Source organism: Podarcis melisellensis (assembly GCF_964234715.1).
Source record: "Podarcis melisellensis genome assembly, chromosome: 9".
NCBI lineage: Eukaryota > Metazoa > Chordata > Lepidosauria > Squamata > Lacertidae > Podarcis > Podarcis melisellensis.
In genome coordinates this window covers 72,723,936-72,749,359 of record NC_138541.1, presented here as the reverse complement: position 1 = coordinate 72,749,359, position 25,424 = coordinate 72,723,936, and the positions used below count along the sequence as shown (strand labels likewise).

Sequence of the window (25,424 nt, the reverse complement as noted above, 5' to 3'; positions counted from 1 at the left end):
CCAATGGATTTTACTCCCTTGTGGGGTTAGGATTGGGCCTTGCTCCACGTATTTGTAATCTAGACAGGATTTTATTTCCACGTTTTACGCTTCTAGCAAACTGAGACAAGGCCAAATTCTGTTATCCAGGATAACATGAAGCTCAATACTATGTAGAGTTCAGAATTCTTATGTCCACTGATTTCAAAGTATTCAAACTCATTATTGGATTTCAGCCTTAATAGACAAGCGCTATCACTGAGTTAGTTGAAAATCACATAAATCAGGGCAATCTCTTTGAAGTTCCTCACAGCTCTGTTACAGTACAACTTAGTTATGGCACAAAGATAGTTAACTTTCCTGCAAGTGGGGTAGGGAAAAGCAACATTTTTGTATGCATTGTTTGGTTTCCATTGATGGGCTGCTGGCACGTACAAGGCCAATAGCCATGACTCCCAAGCCCCCCGCCCCATTCATTTTTGCAAAATTTTATTAAAGCACTCACTGGGTAATAGCTCAAATCCTTTACTTTAACTGTCATTTTCTGAAACAAGAACAATTGAGCAGAATTTGGCTGTAATCCTAAACAAACCTAATAGGAATTAAGTCCATGAAACATATTGGGACTTACCTCTGAGTAAACATACTTGGGGTCCACAGTTAGTTACCTTATTGCATATTGCTAAAATTCTAGATGGATGTCATAGCTTCCATGGTAACTGAAGTTGGGACACGTAACTCAAGCAGAGTTAAGGTTCAAGTTTACTAAACAAAAGTGTTTCACCTGAAGTGCTTCAGTAATATGTATTATTTGATCCGCCTCGGTTCCAGTGGTGTGCAGCGAAACTTTTCCTAGGGGAACAGTTAAGGCCAGAGGCGCCAGCTTGCAAGGGTGATTTGGAGCAGGTTTTCACACATGTGAGCATCGCACCTCTCTCCGTAAGCCAGGCAGAAGCTTCCCGGGCTTCGGGAAGGAGGCGCCAGGCTTTAATACTGTACAGTACTGTAATACTCCAATTTAGTGGGAACATTTAGGGGACTAGCCTAGTCCACTGACTGCACACCACTGCTTGGTTCGTAGGTTTTATTTGTTACATAACATAGTAAGAAACAAAACCTATGAGCCAAGTTGGATCAGATAGACATATTACTGAAGCAGTTTTATACTGTAAGCCACCCTGTGATCCTCGGGTGAAGGGCAGTACAGTGGTACCTTGGGTTACAGACACTTCAGGCTACGTGTTTTCGGGTTGAGCACCGTGCCGAACCCGGAAGTACCGGAACGGGTTACTTCCGGGTTTCGGCGCTCACACAGAAGCACTAAATCGCACTTTGCAGGTTGCTAATGTGCCTCCCGCACGGATCACATTCACAACCCGAGATTCCACTGTACAGAAATTTAATAAAGAAATAAATACGAAATATTGATTAAAAAAATACTTTTAACCACTCTTCTTACTAGGCCTCTAGTGTATCTTATTTACTTTAAACAAATATTAAACAGTGCAGTGCTTTCTTTGATGTACCTTTGCAGAGCTCTAAAATTGCCTTAGTTTTATAGAGCCATCCTATGTATGTTTACTCAGAAGAAAGTCTTGCTGAGTTCATTGGCATTTACTGGAGAATATGTATTCCCAGAGTTTTATCACTTTGTTCAGCCTGGCTGCCGCTAGCCTGCAACTGTTATCTTGTGTAAAACATGGACGCAAACAGTTTCTGCTGTTTATAGCCTTTGAAAAGCAGATTTATGAACATACCAAGCTGTCTTACTATGGGCTCTTCTAGGTCAGTATTGGCTACCAGAAGACAATCAGAATCAAGAGAGCATAGTCCATCACCAGGAATTCAGACTAGGCAGACTCTTGATAAAATTAGGGTTAGGAATAAGCAAGGTGCCCAGGGGAGGATTTGTCTCCAATGTCCCCCCGCCCCTTCATAGGAACAGCTGCGGGGAAAAGAGACAGGGAGGTTGGGCAAGACACGGAACAGTGCAAGAGCCAAACTGAAGCTAGGTGACAGACCCAGCAGCCCAGCACTGGGTTTCTAAGCAACTGGCCAAACGCCTGCTGTCACCTTTCAGGAGGTTCCCTGTTATGTGTCAAAACAGGCAATTAGGTTGCAGTCTGGCTAGTCTACCAGACACAGAGGTGCTGTCCTCGAGTGTTGATTGTTGCTGGTTGCTGCTGCTCAAGGCACACGAGAACCCTGATTATTGAGCAAGGAAACTTGTAAGAGCAATAAAAAGAGGCCATGTTCAGGATTCTGACCAATTTTTTTACATGAGCTCAATATATGAGCTCAACAGTACTCTACATCAGGTGCTGGAGAACATAAGTAAGGAGAGTACTTATGTACTTCACTGTGTGAAGTTCTTCACATTTTTTTCTGTCTTGAATGTCCCACCATCATAGGAACCGACTCCTAGGGACCGAGGCCCCTTTGTCCCCCCACAAATTATTTGAGGGAGCTGCCTCCCAAAGTTAATGGGCATTGCCATTCAAAGGGGAGTGGGTGCCGTGTCTTGTGATAGATTATGTGGGGTGGAACTTACCTGGAACCCCCCCCCCCAATATTTTATTCAAGTTGGCACCCCTGCCCACCATTCAGCTTCATTGGATGACCTCTGGTTTTAGTATTATAAGGGAGGGGGACTTCTCTATCCGCTTTCTCTTTGGTAATTAATGTAAAAAATGTATTAATTGCTCAAATTACTTGTTTTTCATGTTTATCCTGCCTTCCGTTATGGAACTCACTACATGTGCGTAGGGTTTCCAACCAGTTGCCCGCCAGGCATGGACCAGGCCTGTTTTGCTTCAGTCAGGTTGTTGCATCACATGCCTTCAATTATAATTATAATTATAATTATAATAGTAATAATAAATATTAATAATTTATTATTTATATCCCGCCCATCTGGTTTCCCCAGCCACTGTGGGCGGCTCCCAGCAGAATATTAAAAACACAATAAAACATCAATGCCAAATCTTGCATTTGACTCCTTTTGTTCTGATGCATTCTGAGGTTGTGCGATATAAATATTGAAAGTTGAGTGTTGCTTGTGGGCAAACTGTATGTAGATGCTGATCAGGTTGAAAATAATTATTAAAGTCTTTGGGATTCAGTTAAAAAAGTATTGCATAGAGTCCATGTTCTTAATTAAATGGAGGAAATTGCAAAAAGGACAAAATTTATGTTAGGTTCTTTGGCAGTTTGAATCTAAAACACATTTGCCGATTCATGGTTAGCCTTTGGATGAATCACCTAATGAGAGTGAAATCATGCTGTCTGCCTTGTAAAGCCCAACTAATTTGAATGAAGCTAGTGAGCCCTGAAGCAGCACTTTGTGCTCTCTGGAGCTGAAAAAATAGTATGCGGACCTGTTAAACTTGCTAGTTAGTGCTGTGTCAGTCTACTTTATTGCAACTTTATATTGTGAATTATTTTTAAATGGAGTAACCGCTGTCTCCTGAGGTGGTTGCTGTAAAATCCCCACAAATGCCCTTTGTGAACACATGCATGTTAGAACATGCCCCAGAATTGTAAAGACCCAGGAAGCTACCTTATACAGCATCAAACTATTGGGCCGTTTAGCTCAGCATTGTCTTCACTGACTGGCAGTAGATCTGTAGGAATGCCAGGGATTGAACCTCTTGAGTACAAAGCGTGTGCTTGACCACCTGATTTCTGCTGTGTGAAAGAGTTCATGAGCAAGTGCACCAGCAGGCAAGTTAGTGCATGAAGTATTCCCTGAAGGTGGAAAATAGACAAAGCTGTGCTGCAGCAGCATCTAAAATATTGGTCACTCCAAGGGAAATATCTTAACATTTCCCCCATTGCTTTTAATCTGCCTAGATTTTTAATCCAAGCCCTTCTTAGTCTCATTATCATTTTTTTTCTCTCCCCACCCTGCCCAGACTTTAATACTTTTATGAAATCTTTTTATTGCCACATGCTGGACTTAACATCGTGGATTTGAAGCAGTAAAATTTTACCGGCCACGTGAGACCAAGTCCCTTGGTTTAGCCATATACATCAGAGGAACAATTATCTGTACTAATCTTTGCCTTCTCAAGATGTCAGTTAATGTTCTTGCCACAGCAAAAAGCCCAGAAGCACAATATCAAGGAGATCTGTCTTACAACTAAGAAGCATCATTTGCTGGCTTATCTTTGTCAATAAAGAAAACTATTCAGTGTTACTTAGTATTTATTGGCCTTTTGTCGTGACACTCAAGGGTACTGAGACCCTGTTGCGCTAAGCCTTCCCCAACTGGAGCCCTTTTATCTCAAAGACTAGCAAATGAAATTGACAGACTAACCACCACTTCCAGAATTCCATCTAGCTCTGGACAGCCTAAAACATAGGAGTTTAGTTTAATTTACTTTCACCAATTCACGTCCATTAGATATATACCAGTTTATGCATGTTGTTATTCAAGAATAAAAGTGCATTGTTGGGTTCTAGCTCACTTACATGGGGGATTGGTGCAAATGTGTATCCTATTTTGATTTGTTTAATTTTCCTACTAAGAATAGTTTGCACTGAGCTGTAGTGCTATTTTGATAAAGCTATCAACATCATTTTAAAGGCTTAGTTTAGAGATGTGAAGACCCAGAAGGGAGGGGAAAAACACATTTGGGGAGTAGCATATACACAGGTGAATCCATCCCAAAGTATTTACTTGACCAGTTCAGTTACTTTATCCTTGTGCAGATATCCTGCCTTACTCCATACGGGTACTTTTGGAAGCTGCTGTCCGCAACTGTGATGGCTTCCTAGTGAAAAAAGAAGATGCTATGAACATTTTGGACTGGAAAGAAAAACAGAACAATGTTGAAGTGCCCTTCTGTCCTGCCAGAGTCCTTCTCCAAGACTTTACGTAAGACACATTTTCCTCATTATATATTTTAGCTGGGTCTAATGCGTTCTTCAAGCACTGCAGGCTTTATCTAAATGTTCAGGGTGGAACTTAGACAGTGTTTAGAGAGGCAGAAGTTCAGGTATTCATGTAGGTTTATACTGGCAACAGATCTACATAATGAATGTCTCTTTAGGAAAAGTGATTGAAATAATGGGGTATCATTTCACTGCCGACTTTGCTTTGTGTATGTATCAAGATACTTACATATGCTGCAGGGACATTTGGACATCTCTGCTTCAGTTCCCATCTCACACTAATGACTTTACTGTTTCTTCACAATTGGGACATTTTCCACATACATAAATATGGGCTGCTGCCTTATATCAAGTCAAGCCATTGGTCTGTCAAACTCAGTAGGCTTGGGGAATAGGATCCAGCCTATTGATCCCAATAGGGTTTGCATTTGGCTCCAAATTTTAAAAGGTGCCCTGCTTCCTTAAGGTATGATCAGAAGTACATTTTGAGCTTTTTGCAGCTACATCTTTACCTGCCCTACACCTGGCACAGGGCATGGCATGGGGGAAAAAGCCTCATGGGTCAAATTGGGACTCTGGCTAGGTCTCATTAGGCCATGGGACGGAGGTTCCCCATGCTTGGTCTACATGAACTGACAGCTGCTTTCCAGACAAGGATCTTTCCCAGCCTTACCCAGAGGTTCCAAGGATTGAATTGGGACTTCATGCATATAAAGGATGTGCTACTGTCCCCTGCCTAAGCATTTTATTTGTTGTGTGTTGACAGTATTATTCCTGTTAGTTGGATTTGTGTCCTGGTCACTTTGAATCTAAAGCAAAGTGGCTTGCGACCATTTTTTTTAAAAAATGTAAACCTTCAAAGTGCAGCAGCAAACAGTAGCAGTTAATTCTTACTCCTTTAATCTGGTCTCTGTCTCAAACATGAATTCTGTGTAATGCAAAACACGGTTGGCATATAATTGTGCTTTTAATCATTTGCATGTCTAGTTAGCAAATTGGTTATAGCAGCATGGACATAGCAGGAGGAATTGGAATATGTTGCTGGAAGTACTTGAAAACCATGGGAAGAAATTTAGGTCTTCAAAAACATGTCATAGGTGGGCCTATGTCAAGGATAAGCATGTTAATGGTAAAGGCTGGATCAATACTAGCAGGGATTACGGTGTGTTTCAGAATCCCATGTAAAAAAATAAACTCCATCAAGAGGTAGACCCAATGTTCTCAGCTCTGTCAGAGCAACAAGATGGTATGCACTCGATCTGTTTATACTGTACTAAATGCAGGGAGTAGATGTGCCCATTGCCTTCTAGTGTACCCAGACCTCATCAGACTGGACTTGAGGAGGAGGTTTAGATAACTTAGGTTCATGTAGCAAGTGGCTCGGTATTAAGGATGGTGTTTGATGCAAGCAATTTGCTGGCGATTTGCCTCTTGTTGACAGTTTTGTCTTGAAATTGCTGGCAGCATGGTCGTCTGGCTGGCCAGTGCTGAGAATTACGGTGATACAGAGGTCTCAATAGACTCTGATGTGCACCTTAACATACAACCAAACAACCATCCAAAGTGATTTAGAGGAGTAGAAACAAACCAGGCTCACATACTTCTATTTTCCTTCTTGTGCACAGCATCACTTTGTACTTTCTGCTTAGTGCAAAGCAGAGTTATGACATCTGTTTGTGTATGCACTCCAGAACTGGAGGTTTGATTGGGTTTCCAGTTTTGATTTGAAAGCAGACACAAGCAATAATTGCTGATACAGATGTTATGACTAACAGGAAACTGAGAGTTGAAATAGCATGTGAAGAGGGTAAGATGCAGTGTGCAAGTCTGTGGTTTGTTTCTATTCAGTTTCTATTCAGGATTGTCTCATTCAGTGCAAGGATATTCTGTAGCATAAAATAAAAGTTTTCCTGAGTGTTTCTGAGCTATCATGTGGGACCTACTAAGGCTGTGTTAACCAGTATGGGGTCCGTGTCATTGGCTTTAAAGGGCCTTTATTCTGTATGGCAGCTAAATATTTTTTACATTGGTCATTTTCATTTTCATTAGTGGAATTCCTGCAATAGTGGATTTTGCTGCTATGAGGGAAGCTGTGAAAAATCTTGGAGGGGATCCTACAAAAGTTCATCCTGCCTGCCCAACAGATCTCACTGTGGACCATTCTTTGCAGATTGACTTCAGTAAATGGTATTTATTGTACAACTGTTTTGTTTTTATCCTACTTTTTGAGTAGCAGTTATAGTAGAATGTGGGTCGCTTCATGTATGTGAAATTCCTACTCTCTGCTCCCAGTCAAGCCCCTCTAGCCACTACACCACACTGACTCTCTTGTATTGAGGACTGCATACTGGAAGTAAGCAGAGCCAGAGCCAAAAGTGGATGGGCAACCCCTTTCCACTCCCTTTCTTTTCTGCCACCCTTCCCCACTCCCCACTCCTTCTCATCCTCGTGAAATTAGATGAAGGGCCATAGTTGCCCACCCCTGCTCTAAAGTACACCACCCAGGTGCCAGTTCTGTGAGACACAGAGGCATGGTGGATGTCTCCTAGCTGAAATTGCCTGCCTGCTGAAGTTGACCAAACCATTAGCATCTCTCATCTCTTAAGAGATAAAACATGGTCTCACTATTCTAGTGTTGCTTTGTTTGGGGTTTTTAATGTATATATTTTACATTTAGTTTATATTTAGTAATTCAAAGGATTTTGATAAACTAAAGCCGGTTTATTTTCTCTGTTTCTTTTTAAAGCGCAATACAGAACACTCCCAATCCTGGAGGTGGTGATCCACAGAGGCCACCACCAAAACTTTCCCCACTTAAAGCTCCTCGGAAGCTACCGTGCAGGGGCCAGTCCAGCTGCAGAGGGCCATGTGATGGAGAGTCTGGTCGTAACTCGGGGCCACTTTCTGTGCAGATTGAGAACACGCCTCCGCTGTGTCCTTTTCATCTTCAACCAGTGCCTGAGTAATTTTTTTTCTCCAATTCTCCTTTTTTCAGTTTGCTTTCTTCCTGCAGATAAGCATCTATGCCATTGCTAGGGCTTGCTTCCAGTTCCTCTATAACAGTACATCCCTCAAGTTTAACATGGAGCATGTTAACTATCAGGCACTGATTTATCTAACACTAAGCACTGCCATACTTTAAGTTGTAACTTATTGGCAATCAAAAACTGACAGGTTGGCTGCCTATAACAGTTCAGGTCTTGCTTCTTTTGCCACAGTGAATGCTTGACAAGGCAATAATGTTTTTACTCTAAAGGCCACTTCCTTTTTTTATTTCTTTTTAAAAACAAAACATGTGATACATCTTTCTCCTTTTTTAAACAATACCCATCTACGTGGAGAAAATTCTTAGTTCACTTTGTAAGTTGGAAAGTATTGTTTTTTATTTATCTCAGATCAGTCCATATGGTGCCATGGATGGTGGAATCCTACAACCACATTGTCTACTAGCCTATTGAATATTATTTATTTATATTTATAATTATAATTATTGCACTTTTATGCTGCCCTTCATCCAGCGACCCCAGGGTGGTTCACAGCACCATAACAGTGTACCATCAAGCTACAAACTCATCCTCATAGTCAGACATTCTTGGGTTTGTTCCAGGGGTGCCCAAACTTTTTTCAAAGGGGGCCAGATTTGATGAAGTGAACATGTGTGAGGGCTGACCAAAGTTGTTGAGCTTTTAGGATTGAAGTTGTTGAGCTTTTTTTTTCGGGGGGGGGGGGCAGATTAAATTGACCAGTGGGTCAGCCAGATTAACCCCCCAAAACAGACTTTGGACATGCTCCAAAGTGCTGGTACTTATTTTATTTTTAATTTTGATGAATTACATTTTAGCCCACCTTTCCCCTCCAAGGAGCTTTGGATGGTGTATGTGGTTCTCTTCCCTGCCATTTTACCCTCACAATAACCCTGTGAGGTAGGTTAGGCTGAGAGACTGTGACTGGCCTAAGGTCGTCCTGTGAATTTCACTGCTGAGTGAGGATTTGAACCCTGGTCTCCCAGGTCCTAGGCCAACACTCTTAACCGCTGCACCACACTGGCTCTGTAGCTGAGTTTCTATATGTGTATTTTCTCAGTGGGAGACTTTCATGAGGGCCTGGTTCACACAGAATAGTAAGACTGTTGTTTACTATGAACAAGAAAGTGTGCTGGTACATGCTTCTCAAATCATGCTATTCTTCCATTCCCCGGCTGGGAGGAAATGAACCAGAGGACTGACTTAGCATTCACATGTGATCCAGCAATCATTGTTTATTTTTTCCCAAACCACGAGAGGAAGCCAAATTTGGTCTATCCATTTAACATTCTTCTGAAAGACGTGATGATTGGCCACATTCAGTAAAATTCAGTCTCTGCCAGGGATTAAGCAAAGCATAATATAGGAGGACAATTGTTGGACAGGCATTGTAGAAATACCTCCAGATATATTTCTTAATGCCTGACTTGTCACCTTACTGGTTTTCTAATTTGCAGTAACAAGATATGAAGATAAGCGGTTTTCTTATCATGCATAACATGACTCTTACTTGCTTCTTCCTCAAGGTTACTTACCTCTAAGAACAGTAGCTAGAAAGCACATCTTCCCTTTATGGCAGCGTCATTCTAAAAGGAAGGTTATTTTTTAAAGATACCTTTTTAAAGCCGGATTGCCCCATGCGATCTGAAGCAGTGCTTATTGCCACATGATAGACACTCACTGCATGTTTTACAAGAGACCTTGGCTTGTTTTAAAAAGAGGGAATGTGGAGGAGGCATGTGCCATTTCATGTGGAGTTAAAATGCCTCTCCTAACCAGTTCCAGACTTCTCAGTTTTCAACTGTAAGTGAAATATTAGGAGAGAAAACAGTAATGTTTATATGGGTTTGATTTTTTTTCCCTGTAGGCCGGAAACAGTGTTAAAAAACCAGGAGATGGAATTTGGTAGAAATAGAGAGAGACTTCAGTTTTTCAAGGTACGTTGGTTTGAAGAACCTTATGGCAGAACCGATTAAAGTGGTCTGGTGGAGATCTGCTTGGGTCTGTTCTGCAATCAGTTTTGAACCTTCCCCCTTTCTTTCAGAATATTTAACTAAGAGAACAAAAGGAGGCTTCTGGTATTGAACATGAAATGGCATACTCATTCTCGAATTAACTCCTGTTTATGATTGACATACTTCAGGAAAGGTATAATGGAGAGACAGATCATGGCTAGAATGGCAGAGTTTTTAACCTGTGCAGGAAGCTCTAATTTTTCTGTGTGAAGGGGCACACTATCTTATGAACTGTGATAGCTATGTAGGTTCTCTCCTATGCTAATATTTGCTGAGACTCTCATATTTTCAGCAGTTTGCCTTTCTTTACCCAGTAGATATGGGATGCGTTGGTTAAAAAATAATAAATCCTGATGTACCTTTTCTCATTTACAGTTACCATTGCTAAAGCTTGGTTGGTTCAGAGAGTGTGGAGATCACTTATCTTAATTCCCCACCCTTTTTATCTCTCTCTCTCTCTCTCTCTCTCTCTCTCTCTCTCTCTAGTGGGGTTCCAAAGTTTTCAGGAATGTCTCAGTAATTCCTCCTGGAACAGGAATGGCCCACCAAGTGAACCTGGAGTACTTGTCAAGAGTAGTATTTGATGTTAAAGACTTCCTCTATCCAGACAGCGTTGTTGGCACTGATTCCCATACAACAATGGTGAACGGCTTGGGAATCTTGGGATGGGGTAAGATGAGTTGGCAGTTCACAATGTTCTTCCTTGTTACATATCTAGTTTTCAATTTCTTTCTCTTTATTTTAATTTCCTCCTTAACAGTTTCTATTGTGATAGTTGGGTGGAGAGGGGGAAGTTGCAAGTGTGAGAAACTATAAAGATGCTCTATTATTATTATTATTATTATTATTATTATTATTATTATTATTATTATTTGTGTGCTTAAAAACACACTTCACTAATTCAGTCTTGAGATTAAACAGACCCCCAATGAATTTTTTAAAAGACTACTTTAATAATTAAAAAATAAGACTCACTGTTTAAAATATTAGGCTTTGGCTGTACCTGACTCCTCACCCACCGTAACATCGATGTTCCTGTAAGAGTGAGGAGGGGGCAGGGGAGGGCAGGCAAAGACACTGTACATACCTGTTTGTGGCTCAGTGGAGAGCTTCCCTGCTTTTGTATTCAGAGCAACTAATCCACTCTCTGCAAGGTAAAGGTAAAGGGACCCTGACCATTAGGTCCAGTCGTGGCCGACTCTGGGGTTGCTGCGCTCATCTCACTTTACTGGTCGAGGGAGCCGGCGTACAGCTGGTTGGTCATGTGGCCAACATACTAAGCTGCTTCTGGCAAACCAGAGCAGCACACGGAAACGCCATTTACCTTCCTGCCAGAGTGGTACCTATTTATCTACTTGCACTTTGATGTGCTTTCGAACTGCTAGGTTGGCAGGAGCTGGGACCGAGCAACGGGAGCTCACACCGTCACGGGGATTTGAACCGCTGACCCTCTGATCGGCAAGCCCTAGGCTCTGTGGTTTAACCCACAGCGCCACCCATGTCCCTAACAATCAATATAAAATAGTACAATTACTGCCTGAATCTGATTTGGATCAGAAACGCTGATTACCTACGGAAACGCTGCTTACCTTCCCGCCGGAGCGGTACTTTGACGTGCTTTTGAACTGCTAGGTTGGCAGGAGCTGGGACCGAGCAACAGGAGCTCACCCCGTCGCAGGGATTCGAACAGCCGACCTTCTGATCGACAAGTCCTAGGCTCTGTGGTTTAACCTACAGCGCCACCCGCGTCCCCTCCACTCTCTGTAGGCGAGGCTTATTTGTTCAGTATTTTGAAATTCTGTGTTTTACTCCTGATCCCTCTCTTTTAGTTCCATTTTCTGTGGGGGTATAATGGGTAATACATCTAAATAGACACTGCTACCTGGGGGCTAGGAGAGAGTAATCTGCTAGGTTTTTGAAAGTATGAGAAGAAGTATAAAATACTACATGACATAATGGAGACTAATGCTATGTATAATACACAGCACATCATTCTGCATGCAGGCAGTCTTAATCCGTATAGTTTCTGTAATCTAAAGTTACTTTCATGAAGAAAACCTTTGCCCCGACAGGTTGAGAGGAGAGAAAGCTTCCTTTCTTTCACTAAGACAAAGATGGGAAACTCTTCATTAACCCATCAGAAGGTGACCCCCCATCTTCCATTTCAATTTTTATTTATGTTCAATGCAACATTAGTTTAAGTAATGTTTACCCTGCTTTTCAACCAAAAGAGATTGTAAGCCATAATGGCTTACAGTTCACTACAATAAAAATAAATAAAATTGCTCATCATTGCCCTTGGTTTACAATCTAAAAAGGCACAACACAAAAAGAAAATGGATTGGGATGGGGAGAGGAAATAGGCAGACCCGGATATATGTTCTTCGTTCTTCTAATCACCAGCTGGTGTGAAAATGTTCAAGACAAGGATAAGTCCAAAGTTGCTGGTCTTTTGCCTGTAGCAACACATTGGTCCTCCATCCTTTCTCTTCCCTCTGTTGCAACCTAGTGTGATGACTGCTGGCTTTTCCTTTGAAATGAAGGAAAACCCCAATGTTGGACCTATGTGTGCTATCTAAAATCTAGGAAGGTTTTGGGGGGGCAGTATGGCCTGGAAGTTATATATCCGATTTTCCAACATTTTTCCTAAAAGGCAGCTCCATGTGTGTGTCCCAGTCTGGTTAAAATGGGGATGATACGGGGTTATTTTACAGTAGTCAGTTTTGACTTTTGACAAAGAGGATTTCTGAAGATACTACTAGCATGCTCTTCGAAGTTTTAAAGAATCTGCCAGTGACCAAGCTGTTTTAAGTGACGTAACGTTCTCCTTCCAGGTGTGGGTGGAATTGAAACCGAAGCCGTCATGCTTGGCTTGCCAGTCGCCCTCACCCTGCCTGAGGTGGTTGGGTGTCAATTGACAGGCTCCGCCAGCCCGCTTGCCACATCAATCGATGTGGTCCTGAGCATTACAAAGGTAAATTAGAGCTCTCTTTGTTGCCAAGCCAAGCAGGCCATGTATTACTAGCTCTGCTGGAGGTGACATAAAAGTGCCTAGGATTTTATCTAAGGTTATAGTGTCATTAGCAGTGGTTTGGCAAGGCTTTAAGAAACTTTGTGGCTGGTTGGATTCCTCTGAAGAAAGGCTTTGCTTGGGGCTGAACTAGGAATCACCTCCTCCTCCCCCTTCCTCTCTGAAGCCAATCTTCCACCATCCCTATTCTCCTGTACGCACTAAAGAACCTGCTCTGTGTTGGCTTCCAGCCGAGTGTTTATGAAGAAAAGAAAGTCAACTCAGGGACTGATTTGATTCCCTCCCTTCCTAGATACTGAGGGCGAAGGACCCTGGGGTGAATAGCCATACTTCAGCTATTAGTTGTAAGGCGGATATGGAAGAGAATACTTCATCCATTCTAGACCAAAGCTTGCAATGACCAGGATAGTGTCTCGGCACCGTGCTTTCTGCCCAAACCTGCTGCAGAATTTTACGCTAAGGATACAGTAATGGTTAAACCAGGGTGGATTAAAAAATCAATGATTTTTTTTTTAAAAATTAAAAATCTGATTTTTTAAAAAAAACAATTTATTTTTTTTAAATTTAAATCAGATTTTTTAAATAAAATGCTTTTGAAAGAAAAATATTTCTAAAGATAGTTTTCTGTTTAAGTTACATTATAGTCCAAAGGCTGTTCATCAAGAAATAAGGATTTGTTTTAAGTTTTTCATGTTTGCTTAAACACAGTCTAAGTTTGTTTTTTAAAAAACCGTTTAACTACATCAGTTAACAAACATGAATACATATGCTATAATGTTATTGTTTTAGTTAAATAAATTGTTTAAATTGTTATTAAGGAAATTATTTTTCTCCTTCCAATAAAGTACAGCAGAAAAGGTTGTCTGAATATAGACAGTTAACTTATTAAACCTCACAATAATTTCATAATTATCTGTCTATGTATTTCTAACAGTTATATATTTCTTTACAATTATAGCAAAAATTACTGATTTTGTTATATCAGTAGTTTTTGCTATAACTGTAAAAACTACTCTGAAAATTTAATATTCCAAAAATGAAACCTTCATCTGGTTGTAAATATTAAGAGGATGCCAGCAAGGCTGAGTCTTTCTGTAAAAAATGGTTTAAATCAAGCCTTACTGACTAGTGATTTAAATCGTGATTTAAATGGATTTGATTTAAATCAAATGCACCCTGGGTTAAACTAACTAGTTGTGTCATTGAATCAAATGAAAAAGTGTTATTTTTCCAGTTTGTAGTATTAGATGTAGGTACCCCCTGTTTCCATGACTCCAGAGGGTAGTGAAATTGAAACTTTCAGAAGCATTGCCCCACAGCCTTAACTAATTGCTGTGCAACAAAAGGGCAGCACTGAAGAATGGTGACACCAGAAGATGGTGTGTTTAAAGAATTTGGCATGTAGCTTGACTCACTTGCCCAAAACATCTTGCAGAGCAATGAGGTGCACGCACTCAGCATGCCATGCTCCATACTCTGCTCCTTGCTGATTAAGAGGGCCCAAGGGTAGTCTTCTGCCTCATGCTAGTAGTTTATTCTAAACCTTTATGTCATAAGATGCTTCCTTGTTCTGCATGCAGCGTTTGATTTTTCTTTTCTTTTTTCCTCTCATTAGCAACTTAGGCAAGCAGGCGTGTCTGGAAAATTTGTGGAGTTCTTTGGGCCTGGAGTTTCCCAGCTCTCCATAGGTGACCGGACCACAATAGCAAATATGTGTCCAGAATATGGTGCTATCCTGAGCTTTTTCCCTATCGATAATGTGACATTGAAGCACTTAAAACACACTGGTAAGATGGAAATTAAAACAGCTGGTTCTCCAGAGCTTTACCATAGCAATATATTACCTAGAGGCTTTCTGTTAAGTAACTGTTGTATGCATTCTAAACAAAATAAATTGGTGTAATATTTTACAACATCATGTTGCAGGATTGGAATTTTCCCGAGGAACCTTTCCCAGCCCTGGGGCTGCATTCTGTTGTGGGCAGCCTTCTGGGGGACTCATGCCAGTGGCAAGTAGGGCCATAACCACAAGTGGATAGAGCAGTAGGTGACAGCCTTAACTTTTGGGCCGCATTCCAGCTACATGGAAATCGGAAGCGTCCACGTCATGAGTCCCATTGTGGGGGTGGAGGAAGTTGGGGAAGCTGCTGGTTGATGACACTGGGAAGGGGCCCAGAAGTTGGGGACAGACTGCGTCAGGGCCTCGAGTGGCAGGGAAGTATGAACAAGGAGTTAGATCCCAAGGAGGGGCCCTGTAGCAAAGCCTTCCTCCATCAGTTAGGCCACAAAGAAGCTAGCGAGGTGGACAGTTCAGGTCCAGACCTTCAGAAGAAGTTTGTTTTGCTTACCTCTTTGCCATACTGAAGTTATGCCTGCCCCATTCCCATATAATGGGACCCGAGGGGGTCGTGCTACTTGCTGGATCAATGGCATAGGCCCTCCAGATGTTTTGGGACTACAACTCCCATCATCCCTAGCTAACGGGACCAGTGGTCAAGGATGATGGGAATTGTAGTCTCAAAACATCTGGAGGGCTGAGTTTGCCTCTGCCTATGTTAGCTCTCTTAGCCATACATAGCACCTGCTGTGCCTTTAAACTATGCTTTGTCTGTCTGTCATGGTGATCTGAGCATTAAAGATTTTGGTAGAAACCGTACTTTTGAGTTATAGTTTCTCATCCAGTGAAAGTCTTGGATCTCTCCAATGTGCATGTCTCTCCATCAAGTCAAATGAGGCTCAAGTTCAGGAATACGTTGCAGTCAGGCGGAAATACTGCAGAAGGGCTTTGAGGAGGCAAGGCCTAGAGAGATGCCCAAGGGTGTCAATGGAGAGGTCTGCAAGGTTGCATGCAGCCTCCAGACCTGAGGGTCTTTACACATGCTGTGTGTGTGTGTGTGTGTAAGTAAAATGTATCTTCCTGCTCAATGTGTATATCTGAGAGACTTGATTTGGTTCACTTCTGTCTTCCTTTAAGTAAGTTGCTGCAGTACCGTCTTTTTTCCTGGCTAATGAATGCAGGAAACTGGGAGTTAAGTGCTCCCTGGAAGGGACTCTTCAGAGGTTTGTGGTATTTCGAGTTAGGAAAAGGCAGTTCAAGCCTTTTGTTGCACACGTTCTATTGACCTACTCTGTTATGTTGCTATATCAGCAAATAATGTTGCTGTAAATTGTTTTGGTGACTATGGGGTTTAATGTGAAATTGAGTTATTTGATGGTGTTCTGATTTTTCTTATTTTATATTGCTGGTACTTGTTATGCGATTACTGTGTTTGTATTTAGGTACATTTTAATGTCATGACAGTAAGCTGTCATCAGCTTACTGATTTGAATATCAGCAGAAGGTTCATTACTTAAACATTTTTTTTTCTGATTATTTAACTGTTTCCCACAGGCTTTGATGAGACCAGGCTTAAATTGATGGAAACATATCTTAAAACTGTGAAACTACTTCGAAGTGATGAACTTTCCACAGAAGAACCTGAATATTCCCAGGTAATATCAAAATGACCTTGCCTCTTTCATATTTGCAGCTTGAGTCTTGCTTGGACCCTTTACCTTGCCTCACCAGCCAATAGGATCTCCTGTACCTTCAAGAGAACCCAATTCCCTGTTCCAAGCATGGGGAGCATGTCCCCCTCCAGATGTTGTTGGAATCAAGCTTTCGTCTGCCCCAGCCGCCATGGCCTAACGGTCAATGATGATGGGAGTTATAATCCTGCAGCACCTTGAGGGGCATATAGTCCCCATACTTGCCTCATTCCAACCAACTTTCTCCTTCCCACCTGTACCCTACCCCATCTACAATATAATAAAGCTTTGGCAATAAAGATCCGGTGAACTAATGCGGTGACATTGCTGAAGCTGCAAGAGCTTGGATCAGTACCTGGATGAGACCACTGGGGGCAGCTCAGCATTCTGAGCTTTCAGAGCATCAAAGGAGGGCAGCTCCTATAGACAGGTGTCTTTACCATCAGTCAGCTACTGAGCATCTTCAGCTCTCTTGCTCTTTCCATCTGCAACTGCCACAAACCAGAAGACTCTACTGTGCATGCCTCTTTTACAGTTAAGCATTTGTGTGCATTTTAATGGTATCACATCTTAGCCAAAAGAGCACACATTATATTGCCTCCTGGGTGGGTTGAAGATTTCCCAAAATGTCTCCCAAATTACAATGTTCTGTGGCAGTTTCTGATATTCGCAGGGAGTTCTTGTTGGAAATGGGGTGGAGCAGACTATGTGAAGTGGTTTGGGATTTCAATCACTAGCTCTTAGTATTTCAATCTTAGTAAAAAAAAATTATTGGCATTTTAGATTACTGCTGTTCAGCAAAATGGCCTTTGCAAACTCCTAATTTAGGGTGACTTTTTCAAAAATATTAAAATCGCACAATAATATCTTGCTTCAAGAAGTTGTTTTCCATCTTTTGCTAGAAAGAAAAGATGATAATTTCAGCTTGTCTGCAAAATGTGCCTTACATAAATTGCCAAAGCCTGATTTGTAGAAAAAAAAACTTGCAAAATTGTGCAGGTAGTCTACATATTTTGGCTAGCTTATATTGAAAGCCTATGCAGCAGTGCAGTGATGTATACTGTGCAATAATTTATTAACAAATGTTCTACTCCATCAGGTTATATGCATAAATCTGGGTTCTATAATGCCCTATGTAAGTGGTCCCAAAAGGGCACAGGACAGAGTGGCTGTTACGAATATGAAGAGCGATTTCCAGGCCTGCTTAAATGAAAAGGTATGTGCAGTTGAAATGAAAAACTACTGTTAGGGTTTCTACGTTTTTTAATTATATAGTCTCTGTTCTGTGGGAAAGAGGCCTGCTTCTTTCACTGTCACAACATTTTGTAAAACAAAAATTAATCTCTTTCCTGTCAGTCGTGATGTTTGAAAATCAAAGGGCACATCTAGATTGCATGTCTTCTCATGCTCCCAGCTGGGCACTGTAACATGCAAACATGAGTGCAGAACCCTTGTCTCTTTCACTGCTTGCGGTGCTACTTTGTGGAAAACCAAACATTTGTCTTGGTCTGCACGAAACCATTAGGAATGGGAGGATACAGATTGAGGTATTCCATGCAGATTTTGCAATCAGAATTAATAAAATAGTTTGTGTTAGTTCCCCCAATTTATTGGAGATGTTGCCACTGGGTTTTGGCTTCCTGGCTGCCAAGGCTATACACCAACACAGGATTCTAGTGTCCCCTCTCTTGTTTAAAAGCAGCTTTGAATTTGTTGTGTAATTGATTTTGCAATGCCTGTTTTGATTCTCTAGGCTGGCTTTAAAGGCTTTCAGATTCCAGCTGAAAGGCAAAGGGATGTGGTTCCTGTGGAGTATGAAGGAAATGAGTACAAGCTGGCTCATGGATCAGTCGTCATTGCTGCAGTAATCAGCTGTACAAACAACTGCAACCCCTCTGTAATGCTAGGAGCAGGTATACTCTGCCTGGTTTCGGTTTTCTTCTCTATCTATTGCATTATAGAGCCAAGTTAACCAAACCGCCATCCTATAAATGTCTATAGAAGGCAGACAGAGGAGTTTGTGCCAGTGTAGCTTAACCAGAAGCTTGAAAAGTGTGGAGGTGCCTTTTAGTTATAATACCATTAAATTTGGATAGCTGAAATTGTACTGGGATTGTGGTTTTTTGTTGAACAGTGTGTCTTTAAAATGCTTTACAGATTGTGCAACACGGCAGCTTTTTCACAGTTCCCAGTGTTCTGCACCTGACAGTAGTAGCTGTTCTTTTTTAAAAAAATGTATTTGATTATTTATTGTGTTTAAAGTTCTGTTCATTACCTGTGAAAAAGTGGTGGTAGTTTTTGAAGTCATGCCTGCAGTACTACAACAGCAGTGTCCTGGACTAGCTTCCAGCACAAGAAAAGCATCGCTAATGGTGACCTTGTGCCAGTGAAGCTGTGATTTTGGTCTTGCCTTAATATAAACAAGTGGTCAACCTGCTGGCTCATAGGATTGAACTTTCTGGGGATTTATGCAAAAGCATAAATGTTAGAATTTCGTCTTTCTGAAATTGCTTATCAAAAGAGGATGAAGGTCATAATCTGCTACGCCCCATCAAAATGAATGGAGGCTATGCTGCACCAGGGCTTGATATTGCCGCTTATGAAGTTAATATGATATCTAGAGCTGTCGTACATAGACTCATAGAATTGTAGGGTTGGAAGGGACCCCATGGGTCATCTAGTCCAACCCTCTGCAATGCAGGAATCCCAGCTGAAGAATCCCTGACAGATAGCCATCCAACCTCTGCTTAAAAACCTCCAATGACAGAGAGTCATACATTGGTCCATCTACCCTGAACTGTTAATCCTAACTGGCAACTGCTCATCAGGGACTTGGGCAGAGATTTATTCTGGGTTGTGGACAAAGCATTCTTCAACACATACCGCATTTTTCACTCTATAAGACGCACCTTTTCCCTCCTAAAAAGTAAGGGGGAATGTGTGTGCGTCTTATGGAGCAAATGCAGACTGCGCAGCTATCCCTCTTGCTGTTCTGGCTTCATGGATAGCTGTGCAAAGCCTCTTCAACAACATTTGATTCAGAATATTTTTTTATTGTTTTCCTCCTCTAAAAACTGGGTGCTTCTTATACAGTGAAAAATACAGTAGCTGGAGACTTTTTTTTAAGGGATATTGCAGGGTTTGTTCCTGAGACCCTTCTGCATGTACATAATCTGTTCTAAACTGAAGAGCAAACTTTCCTCCAACAGTACTACCTGTTGTGGTAATTTATCTATAGGCAACATAACTTTGCCCCTTAGAATTTTTGTACCGTTATTTCACTGCTGCTTTCATTCTTCCCTAGGTCTGTTGGCCAAAAAAGCCATTGAAGCTGGTCTGACTGTTAAACCGTACATAAGAACCAGCTTATCGCCTGGCAGCGGAATGGTCACGCACTATCTCACCTCCAGTGGTGTATTGCCATACCTCAATAAACTTGGGTACTAACTTCTTTGCTCTCATATGTAGAAGTTTTAAAGACTCTGTGATCTTCTGTGTAGAGACTTAAAATGCATGCTTAAAGTGACATGGTCAAATCCAAAAGAAGTAACACAGTAACATGCAAACATCATATAGCTTCTGAATTAGTGTGTTGCTTGCAGACTCATTGGCATTTGATTCATTTTTAAAGTTTCTGCGGCTCATGGTTTTTAGCCACATCACATCTGACCAGCTCAGCATTCAGAAGCTAAATAATTGCTATAAGGCATGTTAAGCATTGCTGTATTTATACTCATAGTATTTTTTTATTTAAAAAAACCCACAGATCATAATTTACTGGGGGGGCATGCTTATTTATTGAAAATTTGGTCAAGCACACAGGAACATGGGAAGTTGCATTATAAGGGGTCAACCTATTTGTCTTATCAGAGAAACATTCCTGGTCTAGAGAGAGTCCATCTAGTCCAGCAGCTCTTAAGGATCTCAAGACATGGGGCTGGATCCAACTAAGGTCTTGTCAGAGTAGACCTACTGAAATTAATAGATGTGACAAACACAGCTTCATTAACTTATGTCAGTCTACTCCAAGTAGAACATATTGGGATACAATACAGAGATCTTTTCCCACCTGCTGCCCTTCCTTTTTTAAAACTGGAGGTGCCGGGGGTTGACTCCGCAACCTTTTTCATGACCTCCCATTTTCCCACTGGCAGAAAGGATTTCAGTATGTCAGGCAGAGAGTCTTGAGGCCCTGGCCATGCAGCAGCTCTCTTCAAATGATCCCATAACATGCAGGGCAACTTCAGAGATTTCACTGCAGTGCAAAGGTGAATGAAAAAGTAGGTTGCACTAATGAAACACTGACATTTTCTTAAAATCCTGGTTTTGCTCTAGATTTGAGGTCGTTGGCTATGGATGTTCCACATGTGTTGGGAATACCGCTCCTTTGCCAGAAACCATTCAGAATGCAATTGTGCAGGTAATGTTTTAACAACTGTAGCATAGTGGACTTTGTTCCTGTTGACCAATTGGGGAAAATAAAAAGTCCAGACTTTGCCCTGCTGACTGTTTAGGCTGGAGGGTGAGAACTTCTGTGCAATGTGCAGAGCTGGGAAAGTAGGGGCCCTTTTTCCTATTATGACCCCTGTGCACTTAAGTATTTTCTGTCTGTCCCATACGGTTATGAAAACACTCTTGGAGTATATATCTTTATGCGCTAGGAAATTTAATACCAGTATTGGAGTTCCATTCTAGTCCCAACAACATCTGGAGGGCGGGAAGTTCCCCAGCCCTGGTTTATAGGCAAATTCTGTAGTTTGAGTGTTGAGGAACAATATGAGGTTAGGAATATGAGAAGCGAATAATCATTCTTGCCACTAAGAGGGTATCCTTCATCAAGGGTTACCCCTCAGCTTTTCCTTTATAGCTACTTGTAAACTCTCACAGAACTTCAAGCAATCATGACAATGAAGTTGAGAAATCTAATATTTTCTGCCTTTCAGGGTGACTTGGTTGCTTGTGGAGTTTTGTCTGGAAATAAAAACTTCGAAGGCCGTCTCTGCAGCTGCATCTGTGCCAATTACCTTGCTTCCCCGCCTCTAGTTGTGGCTTATGCTATAGCAGGAACTGTGAATATTGATTTCCAGACTGAGCCATTAGGTAACTATCCCTCTCCTTCCAGCTCCTATTTCATCCAGGACTTGGCTTGTTCCTGTAATGCTCTCAGGGCATTTAACTTGCTGTAAGAGCAACGCTTACCTTTCTTGTGCTGTTTGAAGCCTCACCTAGTGTATGACGCATTATGGCTTAGATTCCGCTACGCCATAAAATAACCTACCTATGTTTTCTAACAAAGCAACCAAGTTGATCGTTGTGAACCAGTTCAGCAATTTTCTCTTCTGCAAAAGTGATTTGCTTTCAGGTGAGCTAAGGGGAATGTTGTGTGTCATAGAGCGAATCATGTGCAGCTAAGAAAGCTCTTGGGTGTTCGTAATGCTTTTAAGACGGGTAGAAATGGCGGAGGAGTAATTTCTGCAATTATCACCATGATCAAAATTTCTTTGTAGGGGTCAGTCCTGATGGCAAAAGAATCTTCTTGCATGATATTTGGCCCACTCGAGAAGAACTTCAGCAAGTGGAAGAAGAGTTCGTAATATCATCCATGTTTAAAGAACTGAAGGAGAAAATGGAGGTAGGTTGGCATTGTTATTAATCAGGGATAGGGATCCTCAGGGCCAAGCACTGTCTCTGCCAGAGGCTTTGCTCCTTCTCTGGCCACACCCCCTGCGCTCCAAGCCCTCGGGCCTTTTGCCTGCCTAGCAGATGTCCTGGAACTGTAATAATGCCTCTCGCTTGCCTGTCTGGAGAGAGGTGTGTGCATGGGAAACCTCTTCCTTTTTTTGCATGGCTGACCCTCCTGTAGACAGGGTAACAGTCACATACATGGATCTGCCTACTTTTGCCGCTGGTCCCTCAGGTCACTTGCATTTCCATGAGGGAATGTGTCCTTTGGGGTGAAAAAGGTGTCCTACCCCTATTCTGACCCAGCAAGACTCAAATGAAATGCTTTTTCCTGTGCATCACTCGGTGTGCCATGTTCCTAGCGGGGAATGTAGTATGTAATTTTTAAAATGAAATTATGCATACGGGTTCAAACGCCTTTAGCACTTCTGTATGCCAGATCTATAGCAAATATAAAAAGCAAGAGCATAAACAGCCAGATGTCCCGATTTATTTACTGTGTTTATAACCTGCCTCTAAGGATCTCAGACAGTCTCCTTCATTCTCATTGTTTTATCCTTGCAACAACCCTTTGAAGTAGGTTAGGCTGAGATACAAATAAATTAGGCAGGGTACAAATAAATTATTATTATTAACAGCAAAAAAAATTTGGAAGGCTGAGTTAACAAGAGTTATCAGTTACAAAGAAATGAAATGTTGATGTGGCATTTTGTTGTGGCATTTCCACTATATTATATTCAGTAACTGGCATTTTGGGTACAAGACTGGAGAAGATGATCAGAAGTTTCTATCTCCTGCTTTGCAGAAAGGAAATAAGCGGTGGAATTCTCTAGAAGCGCCTGAATCAGTCTTATTTACATGGGATTGGAAGTCTACTTACATCCGATGTCCTTCCTTTTTTGATAAGCTTGTAAGTATGGTAACACCAAGTCTGTATGTTTGAGGTGTTCTAGGTATTGTAGAAAAGGGAACTTAATAAGTGGGGGGAATGTTTCTGTCCACAATTTAAGATGTCAACACCGTTCTACTGTCCTTCTCAATGGAAAGGATCTCTTATAACACTACAACTAGGTTCAGGACAGTCAAATGGAAGTCCTTCTTCAAATACCACAACATTAATTTATGGAATTTGCTGCCACAATATGTGACAGCCACTTCCTTAGAAAGATTAAAGAAGAATGGCCATATTCTTGGGTGGCTACTAGTCTTAATAGCTAAATGGCACCTCCGTGTTCAGAAACAGTATGCCTTAGAATATGAGAAGCTAGAGGGCACCTGCTTGCTTGTTGATTTTTCAGAAACATCAGTTTTGCCTTTGTGGGAAGCTGGTCCTTTGCTAGATGGTCTCCTTTTGCAGGGCTGTGCGCATGTTCTTGCTTTCATACTTGGAACACCTTTACCTTTTGACATTAGCTCCATTTTGTGCATTTTGGGTGTGTTTTCGACTAACCACAAATCTACTTTTGTGTCCATTCATCTGGCAGACCAAAGACCCTCTTCCACCCCAGTGTATTGAAAATGCGCACGTCTTCTTGTATTTGGGGGATTCGGTCACGACAGATCACATCTCACCTGCAGGAAGCATTGCGAGGGGCAGTGCTGCTGCCAGATACTTAACCAACAAGGGGTAAGAAACTTCAGAGGAGCTGTGAGGGAAAGAAACTGAAGGATTCAGCTGGTCCTTACAAATTGCTTTACTGTGGTGGTTGCTGCTTGGCCAGATGAACAGTGTGTGCCATAGCTAAAGTAGGTTGCTAAGCAGGATTAACTGAATTTCTTTCAGGCTTATAGTCAGAATTTTCTGCATAATCTGTCCTGTTTTTACTGGACCCTATTCATAGCGAAAAGGAATGTGAGTGGCACTGTGGGTTAAACCACAGAGCCTAGGACTTGCCGATTAGAAGGTCAGTGGTTCGAATTCCCACGACGGGGTGATCTCCCGTTGCTTGGTCTCTGCTCCTGCCAACCTAACAGTTCAAAAGCACGTCAAAGTGCAAGTAGATAAATAGGTACCACTCCAGCAGGAAGGTAAACAGTGTTTCTGTACGCTGCTCTGGTTCGCCAGAAGCGGCTTAGTCATGCTGGCCACATGACCCGGAAGCTGTACGCCGGCTCCCTCGGCCAATAAAGCGAGGTGAGCACCACAACCCCCAAGTCAGTCACAACTGGACCTAATGGTCAGGGGTCCCTTTACTTTTATTCATAGCGAACCTTCTGCTTAGTTCAGTGTCATCTGTAAAGCTTTATGTATTAGGCTGCAGATCCCTGCAGGGTTAACAGGTAGTCAGAATGCCTTAAATGCCTGCTATCCATTTAAAACTGACACATGAAATAAAACTTTGACCTGTATTCTTAGGGTTCCACACCTGACTATGGCACAGGAAAACTTCCCTAAGGGATGTTTGTGAGCAAAGTCCACTTTTCAGGTTGCACGTTTATACTGAGCATGCTCTGCTGTCTCTCGTAGCCTCACGCCCCGTGAATTCAATTCCTATGGTGCTCGGCGGGGAAACGATGCAGTGATGACAAGAGGCACCTTTGCAAACATAAAACTTTTCAATAAATTCATTGGGAAACCTGCTCCTAAAACAATTCACTTTCCAACTGGACAGACGGTGAGGACATATTTGTTCAAAGATATGGGGGGGCAGCTGCATATTAGAAATGTCCCCATGTCCTTTCCCCCCATCTATTTCTCTCTCTTGCTCTCTCCCCTGCAGCTTGATGTGTTTGATGCAGCTGAGTTGTATCGCAAAGAGAATATCCCTCTGATAATCTTAGCAGGCAAGAAGTATGGGCTGGGGAGCTCAAGAGACTGGGCTGCAAAAGGACCTTTTTTACTGGTATGTTTCCGTTGTGTTAACTTCGAAGTAACAAGAAGCCTTGGTGTTTTATTACTTCAGGCTGCTTGACAGGATTTTGCTTGTTTTTCATAGAACTTAAAAGCATGCCATTTTTTGCCTTCTAAAAATGCATGAGCCAGTTTTTTCACTGAGCTTTAAAGAGTGCCCGTTTGTGGTTTTGACCATTAAATTCACAAACCAGGACCAATAATGTACATCTGAATCAATGATTTAACATAGTTGCTTCTTGCTTATCGACCAGAAATCCTGGTAAACGAGACCTAACTTGAGGTTTTATTTCAGTAGGAATAACAGATCTAGGACTCCTAACTCCCATAAGTCCCTGGCTAGTATGGCCAATGGTTAGGGCTAGTAAGAGTTGTGGCCCCTCAGGATGCTGCTGGACTATAGTTTTACTATCCCTGCT

General features: G+C 41.8%; 1 protein-coding gene across 2 annotated transcripts in view; it reads left to right on the top strand.

The window, feature by feature from the left end:
• Nucleotides 1-25,424, top strand: part of IREB2 (iron responsive element binding protein 2) — a 36,151-nt gene that overhangs the window by 4,649 nt on the left and 6,078 nt on the right. Inside the window, exons 3-20 of one of the 2 annotated variants that reach the window (XM_081925566.1) lie at nucleotides 4,693-4,858; nucleotides 6,925-7,062; nucleotides 7,622-7,837; nucleotides 9,766-9,835; nucleotides 10,400-10,583; nucleotides 12,748-12,887; nucleotides 14,560-14,731; nucleotides 16,336-16,436; nucleotides 17,572-17,688; nucleotides 18,226-18,385; nucleotides 19,777-19,912; nucleotides 20,808-20,892; nucleotides 21,416-21,572; nucleotides 21,980-22,104; nucleotides 22,960-23,064; nucleotides 23,639-23,781; nucleotides 24,622-24,769; nucleotides 24,875-24,997. In XM_081925566.1, coding sequence (XP_081781692.1) covers nucleotides 4,693-4,858; nucleotides 6,925-7,062; nucleotides 7,622-7,837; nucleotides 9,766-9,835; nucleotides 10,400-10,583; nucleotides 12,748-12,887; nucleotides 14,560-14,731; nucleotides 16,336-16,436; nucleotides 17,572-17,688; nucleotides 18,226-18,385; nucleotides 19,777-19,912; nucleotides 20,808-20,892; nucleotides 21,416-21,572; nucleotides 21,980-22,104; nucleotides 22,960-23,064; nucleotides 23,639-23,781; nucleotides 24,622-24,769; nucleotides 24,875-24,997 — 2,486 coding nt within the window. Of the gene's footprint in view, nucleotides 1-4,692; nucleotides 4,859-6,924; nucleotides 7,063-7,621; nucleotides 7,838-9,765; nucleotides 9,836-9,942; nucleotides 10,047-10,399; nucleotides 10,584-12,747; nucleotides 12,888-14,559; nucleotides 14,732-16,335; nucleotides 16,437-17,571; nucleotides 17,689-18,225; nucleotides 18,386-19,776; nucleotides 19,913-20,807; nucleotides 20,893-21,415; nucleotides 21,573-21,979; nucleotides 22,105-22,959; nucleotides 23,065-23,638; nucleotides 23,782-24,621; nucleotides 24,770-24,874; nucleotides 24,998-25,424 lie in introns of those variants that run through there. The other variant, XM_081925567.1, reaches the window with a different exon arrangement.